General features: G+C 44.4%; 2 protein-coding genes across 2 annotated transcripts; one reads left to right on the forward strand and one right to left on the reverse strand.

Annotated features, from left to right (window-relative positions):
- Positions 1–1,244: 1,244 nt before the first annotated feature.
- LAJ45_08914 (uncharacterized protein) lies at positions 1,245–7,340 on the forward strand (the record flags this gene model as incomplete). The annotated part of the gene is made up of 4 exons (XM_046118462.1): positions 1,245–4,569; positions 4,639–6,317; positions 6,401–6,526; positions 6,582–7,340. The coding sequence occupies 4 exons, from the start codon at positions 1,245–1,247 to the stop codon at positions 7,338–7,340; spliced, it is 5,889 nt and encodes a 1,962-aa protein (XP_045968418.1).
- Positions 7,341–8,378: 1,038 nt separating this feature from the next.
- Positions 8,379–9,045, reverse strand: LAJ45_08915 (uncharacterized protein; the record flags this gene model as incomplete). Its single annotated transcript, XM_046118463.1, has 4 exons — positions 8,379–8,410; positions 8,480–8,602; positions 8,657–8,830; positions 8,892–9,045. 4 exons carry the CDS (start codon positions 9,043–9,045, stop codon positions 8,379–8,381), a joined length of 483 nt encoding a protein of 160 aa, XP_045968419.1.
- Between the last annotated feature and the right edge of the window lie 1,088 nt (positions 9,046–10,133).

A 10,133-nucleotide genomic window follows, 5' to 3' on the forward strand; every position in this document is an offset into this window, starting at 1 on the left:
CTCTGCACTGCAATGTGAGGGTCGGGGGCCATGGCGCCATGAGGGCTCTTTAATTTCGACCCTCTTGTTGGTTCGCTGTCTCTGAGCGCCATAGCAGACTTCTACACAAGCATCTCTGAAGAACAGTCAACTTGCAAATTTCCCTGGTAGGATAGAACGTCTGATGAGATAGCCTATACATGGCCGTTGTAAGATCAGAGTTACATGTAGTCTCGTACCATCCGGTTGGGTGCTTGCAGCGAGCCTAGACCAGAGTATGTTAGGAAAGAGATCTGTTTTCATTTTTAACGGACGTATTTATGTATTATGGTTTCTCCAATATGGTTTGAACTCACCTCATCTCATCTCTCTAGATACCGCAATTACATGCAATTAAATATAACATGTAAAACATATTCTAGTATACAATCGCAACACCTAGTACCTGGTATGCATATGAACAGGTCTAAGATACATGTATTTGAACGGCCCAGCTGCAGGCCGCACGAAAATCCGGAGAGTAACAGGGGTCCAGATAAGAAGTGCTACATCCGGGGACATTGATTAACGCAATATCATCACGGCTATGTAATCACTTTTTATATTTTCTTTACGGGGAACAAAAATACATGTATTCGTTTAATGACGAGACTCTAGTACGTTATCCGATTCATTATGGAAACAAAATCATAGAGAAGTCATTGAATCCTTGTATTATATTTCCTTTCTATAATTATATGTAAATCTGGCAGGTATTTGTTCACCGCAACTTACGCAGAACAAGATTAACAGATGTAACGTAACTCTCAGCCCCAAGTCCACCCATAGCCACTTCCGGGTCTCAAAACGCGAACGCATTATTCTCCTCTCGGTCATTGAGGTATTTTTTTCAAATCACTATATCATCGATACCGAGCTTAGAGTTGCTCGTTCCAAATCTCTTATTTGAACAATTCGCATAGGAGGCTCTATACTATAGCTATAGCTACCATCAAGCCAAATTTCTTTGTCCCAGAGTTAGGGTATCAAGATCATATCGTATGAAATGCTGTCAAATACTCTCTCTGATAATGTCATCTACTTACCATAACAGAGCGAATATGACCATTCCGAATGAACCCAGTTGTCCCAAACCTCGACCGGAAGTTGAGAAATATTTAGAACCCACATATCTCATCAATCAATGGTATCGATACTCAAGAACTGGTGAATGTCACAACGATAACTGGGCAAGAAGTATCCTGCCCCGTCAATTTTATTCCCGAATGGACAAAGCTAGTAAACTTCACCTTTTACATGTTCAAGGATGTGATTATTACTTTGAGTCGCTTAAGCTACCAGCTACCGAGAAGAAGAGAATGCAATTATCCGACATATTTGATTTGTCCTTTGGAGCGATGTACGATGTTATCTGCCAGCCTCCGTATTCCGATCTGTGGGCGAACTATACGGAACAAGAGCAGGAATTGATCGTTAAGTGGGAAATACAGGCTAAATGGCAGTCTTGGATTACGCAGATAGAGTGGGAGAATGGTGACTCTCAGCGACATATCGAAAGTTCACAGTGTGGAGAAATCGTCCAAATGGTAGAGTTAGGAATACAAGAAGCTGTGAATGTTAGTGGCAATCACAAAGCTGCTCAGTGGCTTGAGGAATGGCTGGATATATTTCTGTATAATACGAGTCTTGAGGATGACGTCTTTCTAGGCTCGCGCACATGGCCATATCTGAGCTCTTGTGGAAATGCTTCTCTTGCCCTGGGCTCCACCCTCTCCCTAAGCGGATGGAAACAACAACTCAATAATTTTCGGTTTCGTCACTCCCTAGATATCAAGTTAGAAGATGCTATCACTTGTTTTTCATATGCGGCAGACTTTGTAGAGATTCGTCTTGATCGCTTTATCCAGGAGGGTGGCAACCGCGCTCTGAATCACATAGGGCGCGCCATCTCTACGATATCTCTCTGTATTGATCACCAAATCGACCTTCTGTTTCGATATAATGTTGAGAATAATGAAGTTGTTCCCGTCATGGGTATCAAGGATAGGCAATCAGTACGAAGGTTTCTACTCCAGCAGGTGGGGGACTGTCGAAACCCCAAAAGCAGAGAAATTCTGAACTTTTGGTACAATTCCAAGTTTGTCCCTTACGTCAAGTGGAATTTAATTTGTGTCGGATACCTTTGGGCTGCTCTAACTACCACTACGCTCTTGGCGCCCACGAAATTTATTCTCTGTTTTAATGAGCACGGACCAGCGAGTGTACTAAATCAACTCCCAGAGATGTGGGAGGAGATAGAAGGGTTTCTGAATGGCTTGGACGCCCTCTTACAGGACATCAAGACAAAAAGGAAGACTAAGAAGAAAGGACGGAAAGGGGGTTTCAAGCATCTTGCAACTAGCGAACCTGTGGCCAAAGAAATCGAGGAGTACAATGGCGAAGAAATTCAGGTTCATTCCGAAATTCCATCTCCAAACGCGGGAAGAGAAATCAGAAAGAATATCTCTGGAACCCTTATAAATGATATACATAAACCGGCGAATTTGGAAATAAACAACCTTTTGTCGAGTATACGAAACCCCCTAGAGGTTAACACCAGAGAATTAAGCAAAACAATGGCGCTTTCGAGTGCAGATAATTCAGGAGTATCAAAATCGACTTTCGACGCGGACCAAAAACAAGACGAAGAGACAGAAAAGAAAAAGGCCGATCAAGCAAAGTTCAGCTGCGAGACAGGATATGTAGGGCCGTCTCATATTTTGACGGTAATCAGAAACAAAGACGAGAAGACGTCAGGTCAACCAGCTACTACGAAGATGACCGACCAATTATCCATCCCTCCCCGCCCCAAAAGCATTCCTGACAAGGTTATAATGAGCACCGAAGTCCCTGAGACCGGAAAGCCCGATCATTTCGATACAACGGTTCTATCAACGACGGGTGCTGAGCGTTCAGGGTCAGGAATGAGTAGTGTAAAACCTACTGAGACGGAAGAAATATCAAAAGAAATATCGAAGGCGGACATTTACCCGATATCAAATACCCGAAAGGTGAGTATGATATCGGCATTGTCTACTAAGTTTGAGAAAAATAGAAAACACGGGGTCAGTCCCGCCGCGGCGGGATCCCGCATGCCGGTAGAATGGAATGACTTCGACAAAACCGGGCGTGAAAATAATTCTGTGCCTCTAGATACTTTAGGGGCCGAAGTCTCTGGCTCAAGCAAAGATAATTATCTGGTGATAAATAATAAAGGAGAGAAGGTTCTGTCGCCGGAAGAGAAAGAGTGCGTGGACAATTCGTTCTCCACTCGTTGGGATGAGCTAGAGAAAGAGCTTATTCCGAAACAACAGGAAGAAGAGAGGGTCTTAGGTGTAGAAAGGCCAAAGGAAGATGCTCAGGAGGAGGAACAGCGTATAAATTCTCTGACTGAAAGAACAAACGGGAAACATAATGTCTCAACAGCCGTGGGTACTACCACAGCAATCGTTACCGATTGCTCGACTACACTCGTGAGTCCTAAAAGTCTTATCTCAGCCAAAAATGACAAAACTGAGGTATATCTCAAGAGAACACCAACAAAATATTCCCAAGAAAGGAAGCAAGTATCGACACCAACAAGGCATCGTAAAGAAACGAAGCAGGCATCGGTAGAATTTCGGGACAGGACAGAGAATCAGTCATTAATGAATAACATGCCTGATACGTCTCCCCTTGGCGCAAGATGTAACGGGAAACGATCTCCTAGGTTTAAGGGCCATGAGTTATTTCACACGATGGTTACGCCAGAGCAACATGTTAATGGGTTTGGTAAAGCCCTCTCTCCGCTCAGGAACAAAGATGAAGGGGCTTTAGGGGAATCACTACCGTGCTCAGCAAGGGCACCAGTAAAGGTGGGGGATCCTGATACTGTCTTTATCGCACCTCTTACTGAGCCTCGCCAAGTCTTATTTCCTAAGAAAAGTGACGAAACTGAGAGTGATTTGAAGAAATCGCCGACAGGCTCGCGTTCAACGCGAATGGAAGAAGGGGAGCTAGAGCAATGGGAGAGATTATCGGACTTCGAGGACTCAAACCCTATTGAAAAGGATTGGAAGTTGATAAAAAGGCCAGATAAACGGAGGGTTAAGGGCAAGTCTTTAAAAGCGGTCATGTCCCTGGCGAATATTAAACCTTCTCGGAATATTGATTCTTCTGGGAATTCAATTATTTCTGAGAAACCAAAGCCTCGGGAAAACACAAAGCTTTCTGAGAACACCAGGCCTTATGTGACTTCCAAGCCTTCTGAGAACCACAAAGTTTCGGAGAAACCCAGGCCCTCTAAGAACCCAAAGCTCTTGGAGGAACCTAAGCCTTCTGAGACTCCCAAGCTCTCGGAGAAGTCTAAACCTTCTGAGGATCCAAAGCTTTCTAATAAGTCTAAGCCTCCAAAAAATAGAATACAGAGCTTAAAGTCGCTGGGGGCGACACAGAAACTTGAGGAGGGAAGGTCCAATAAATCTTTGAGAGTTGAGGTAAAGCAGGAAGCGAAGGATGTAATTTTGAGGGATGACATAACTGAAGAAAGTATTCCAGACTCTGTTACTGAAGGTAAGTCACTTGAAAGATCGTTATGTATCAAGCTTACTCGGCTCCAAATCTAATATACACTATAACTAGAGTCTGGGGGAGCTAAGTTGCCCTTGTCTGAAGTACGAAGCTCAGAAAAGCATTCCGAGAGGCAAAAAGTTCCCCCCAGGCAGACAAACTCACAAGCTCTTGAAAAGAAGGATTGGGCTTCTATCATCTCAAAATACGAAGCTGAAGGACGTAGATTAGGGGCAAAGGTGACACAAACTAAAGCACCTAAGAAGGTACCAAGCGTCCGAGACCAAATTATTGAAAATATAAAGCAACCGGAGGCAGAAAAACCACAAATATTATCTATTATAATACCGGAGGGCTGCAAAATATTTTCAAGTATAACTAAATCTACTACAGACGGCGAGGGAAAAACGGAAACAGCGCCTGAAATAAATCTCTCGGGGTACCCCCCGCCTGTCAAATCCACTACGCCGATTCACGCCGAGCCTGTTCAATACAAACCTACATATACAGAAGCCAAAGAAGTCGACTTACTAGATATTATATACCCCGCTCCAAAGAGCGAAGGGAGAGACAGAATAAGGCCTGAGAAGCATCTCTGGGGCTGGCCTTCAGTAAAGAAATCTACAACCCCGACTTCCCCCAAACCAGCTGTTCAAGACAAAGGCACAGACGCGAGAGAAGTCAATCCGCTAACCAATACATACGCGGCAACTCTAAATAGTGAAGGAAAAAGGGAAAAAGGACCTGAGAAGAATGCCTGGAGCTGGCCTCCCCTAGTAAAGAAATCTATAACCCCAATCTCCCCCGAGCTAGTTCGATACAACGTTACAGGCTCCGAAGGAGCCAAGCCGCCAGACAATACATTTCAGCGACAGTTAAGTACTGCGGGTGCAGAAGATGTCATCACAAAGACGCATAGAACGCCCTCAAAAGAACAGCGGCAAGAATCAGAACACTACATGGCACTCTTTGAAAATCGATCGAAACATGAAAACACATTGCGCACAAAAGAAAACCAAACCAAATCCAGTATCGATACCCCAACCGGGGGAAAAACGCAGCGAGTACAAAAGCAGTGTCACCCACAAGCAGAAGTGGGGGATCCCTCGAACACGCAGGTAACCGTTGAATCTCTAGTACAGAAGGTATTGAATCCAAAGAAAGTTTCTTGGGCCCAACAAAGCCCCGATTTGCAACCGGCAACTCCTAAGAAAGAAAAAACGGAACATATTTCTACAAAGCAAAAACCCCATAAATCTCCAACAATCGGAAAAGCAGTCGAACATGAAGCTATTATCGAGAAATTAAAAAGAGATATGCTAGATAAAGAACATGAAGCAATTATCGAGAAATTAAAGAGAGGGATACTGGATAAAGAACATGAAGCAATTACCGAGAAATTAAAGAGAGGGATAATGGAAAAGGAGCAAGAATCGGCCTCTTTGCGGATACGATTGGAATTGTACGAGGAGTTGGTCCGAAAAGACAAAACGATTCGAATGTTGGAGCAAGAGATATCTGGGAGGGATGCAGTCCTCTTGTTGTGCCATGCCAGGATTAGAGATCTGATACAGGATAGAGTTGGACTGGTTACTGAGGCTACAGGATTACGTTGTTTCATTGATATTCTTACTCATGGGACGGCAGAAGATCGTGCAAGAGCTATGCTAGACGGTCATATGTCTGTACAACGTCCACTTTTGAGGTCCGCCTGTGTGAACTCGCTAGGTCAATTCATTGAAAATCGCCCTGTAAGATTTTGGCCACCCACCCACACTTCCGCAAGAACTTGTCGCAAATAAGCATTAGGAAGACTAACACTACATTCTCCTAGGTATTGCGGAGCCCTCCCCACTCCAATCGCCCCTACACAAACACCGAACACGATATTGTTGCCATATTAGACGGGATCAATCCAAAACTAGACCAACAACCATTTGTGGAAATTAATAACGCTCCTGTAAGACCTGAATCTAACAGATTTTCGAATCCTTACTAATATGTTCTTCCCGTAGAACATTGTTCACACGAATCCTATCACGGACCACATAAACCCCATCTTTCCTACGCTTAATCTAGCACCGCCTAGTCCCCCGGACATGGGCCAACAAGTTAGAAACACTGTAACTCAGCAAATACCTACCTCTGAGCTACAATTACCGCCGCCTTTACTAGGAATACCCCCCGGGGGTATTCAAGACCCAAACTTTCCGTATGTTTCGGTTGACACATATCCACTCCACTCTGGTAGCGGCCCCAAAACCTTTTTGCCATCCGCTCCACTCCTTCCTCGAAGGCAGGTAGGGGGTTTTGCTCCACGAGAGGAGAAATCAAAGAACTATATGCCAACCCAAAAACGCAATGTACCAAGCGTGCGAGGACCATCACCTCTTCGTCCGCTTTCTAACCTTAGAAAGTCTCCTGCCATCCATCGCAGAAACTCTTTGCCGCTCAGAAATATACGCAGCTCCTCGAACCCAGTTCCTCCTAAAGTACGCTCCCAAAATCACCAAGACCAACAAAGACGCAGGGACGGAACATCGCAGAACAGCCCCGCAAAACAAACTCCACCAGAGAGTAATTCTCTGTTTCCCGGTAATATACACGATAATGCAAACTTAATTCCTCCTTCTCAAAACCCTCAACACTACCAAAGACCGGCAGATGGATCCTCGCAGAACACCTCCGTGAAAGAAAATCCCCAGGATGAGAATCCCTCACATTCCCCAGTGATCGTGAATGGCTCTTGTCAAATTCTTCGCCCTAGACACTGAAACCTCGGAATCACCATATCGATTAAATTAGGGGCTGAAACTATACCACAATCAATGTGGCAACTGTTATTCACAGTACATGAGGCGTCCATGTATGTTTTCAGAGTACTAGTTTGAAACCCTACATGTAGAAGTCGTTGATCAATCATAAGAAATTCTATAACTATGCTTACACAGTAATGAGATCAATACTAAGTGTGATTGCGTTTGGCACAATAAACCAGAACAATCTTGACCGTTCGATTCTACACAGCTTTTGCCATGTACTGCTCCGAATGACACACTAATATTATTCGCCAAGCTAGTCCACGATATACTATCAAAGTTCTCCGTGCAGCCAACAGTTGTGGCGCGTGGCGCTAGGAAAGCCACATCTTGAAAAATAAGCGAGATGGAAGGATTGGGAATAGCTAGGTGGTCAAGCGGAACGGAAACGTAGCATAAATAAGCAATTGGATTAGCTAGAATTCGTAGATCATCATCCCTCATCAATACATGATTCGAGTATGATATATTACCAACCTGAGCCTACAGTTACCTACTTAATCTTCTCTCAAATGACGGCTGCTATTAGCTGATTGCTCCAAATATGCAACGAAGGAGAGCCTTTCGAACTCGCTACTACAGGTTATGATTTTGCTACCTACTGTCTCCAATCCCCTACAAAACAGTGTGCAACGATCAAACGAAGCCGGGCCTTGCAGGTGTAGTGTTATACGAGTCGCCTCGCGCGATCGAGATTTCGTTTCGAGGCTCTTGGCTCACGGTTACTCACTCGAGTTTGCCAAGCCTCTTTTGAGGAGACACCCATAGAATTATAAGATCGATTGGGCCTTGACCTTGTCACAAACGGTGTCGTTTATACACACAGATAATCACGGGTAGAGTAATAGTCTTGGTCTGTGCCTCTTCCGGCAATTCCATATATATATATATTTATGTTTATTATTTAGAATGCTAAGAGATTCCAGATTTTACATGTAGTTACATGCTTAGCCGCATAACAGAAATTTCGGTTATCAGAGACCAATAGCATCTTTATTCAGTGGCCGGGCACTCATAGGCGGGGTCTATTTGTTAAGAGGTAGATGTTAGTTTATTATAACGCGATACGACCATTTTTGCTTTGGGACACATACCACAGTATTCAGGGCAAATGCATGTCGGGCAATTGATTTTACAGGCGTTGGTGCAGGGTCCGCATGTAACCTGTCTTGCCTCGATCGTCTCGGTTGGAGTGGCATCACAAGCGTATTTGAGATCTGGCTCTGTTAGTATGAAACCTCAATAAGATCTAGTAAAGCGTGGTTGCTGACCGCATTCCTTAGTACAGATACAGTCCTCTGGCGCAACATCGTCACCGCAACCGTAGAAGGTGCAGTCGTTGTAGCATCCACAGGGATTAGTGGCCGGTGCTGGTGCTGGTGCTGGTGTAGCTTCACGTTCTCCTAGGAGTGACCGGCGGGTGGTACATGTGGAGTACTCAGGATCTGGTTGAAGGAAAGGTTAGTCTCAGGTAGCAGCGTGATATGATATTTCCCATTCACTTACCACAGACCTGTGGGCAGAAGCATGATCGTGGTGCCTGTGCAGCGCACTGTACGGTACAGCTGTTTGCGCAGACGTTACAATCCGGAGTAGGGATGGCGAACACTGTTGACACCAATGCAGAAAGCGCAACAAGAACGAGAGTTTGGAACTTCATGATGTAGATGTAGCGCGGTGGATGATTAGGATTAAGGTGAGTAGTGATCCGGAATTGCAGTGCTCCTGGTGATCTGTGCTTGAGATGAGGAGTGAAGTCGATGGTATTTGGGAGAGGCAGTAACCCTTCTATTTATCTACTTTTCGCGCTTCCTATCACGACTGCTCAACTAATCTTTTATGTCCCATTGAAAGGTCACCTGCAGAACATTCATTGACATACATGTAGACAGTCGAGCAGAAACGTGCGCACCTAGTGGCCAAGATTCTCAGATGTGCATTCCCGAGGGCTTAGAATGGTCCCACTGGCCAGCAGGTATTCGGTCGACAGGGATTTTTAAGGTTGCTATTCAGAACATTTCTCATTGATGGTTGGTTGGACCTACTGGTTAAGAAGCTGACAGCTAACCCTGGTTAGGACTCGCTGGTTTCCATTGGTTCAACTGAACTCATACCCCTGCCATGCAATATATATATATATTGAATAGATACAGTAACCTTTGGTTGGCTGATATGCCCCGCACCTGATTTTCCTTTGACACCCATGTCCCTGGTTAGTTGGCTTTGAGCTCTCCCGAATCCCATGGATGAATTATCATTATAACGCACAACCTATTGCCGTTCTCACCGGTCGATTTAGTGCATCTAACTGGTTGATAGTGGTACTCTAATAGACTACATGTAGGTAATCAACTTCCAAGAATCACGGCTGAGTGACTTTGACTTATGGTGTCACAAATACAGCTTGCGGTAAGATTATTGTAGAAATCTGGGGAAAGTCCTATTGGCCTAACCAGCCAATCAAACCCTGTTTTTAGACCCCTGTTTCTACAATAATCTTACCTCTTGCTGTACATACGCTATGTTTCTTTTTGCCGGAAAATATCCTGAACGGTCGTACAACACTATCCTCACAATCTTCAATCTAGTAAGCCAGACATGGGACTTCCTAAGTCAACGAATATATCACTATTCGGATTCGGCAAGCTCGGAACGAATCCTCCGAAGTCCTAGTAAACCTTATTGGGAAATCTAAATTCAATGATTGGTACAACAGAATCAAATCTGCTCATATCCGATCGAATGAAG

This window comes from Morchella importuna (assembly GCF_003444635.1).
Source record: "Morchella importuna strain M04M26 chromosome Unknown Morimp01GS032, whole genome shotgun sequence".
Lineage (NCBI taxonomy): Eukaryota > Fungi > Ascomycota > Pezizomycetes > Pezizales > Morchellaceae > Morchella > Morchella importuna.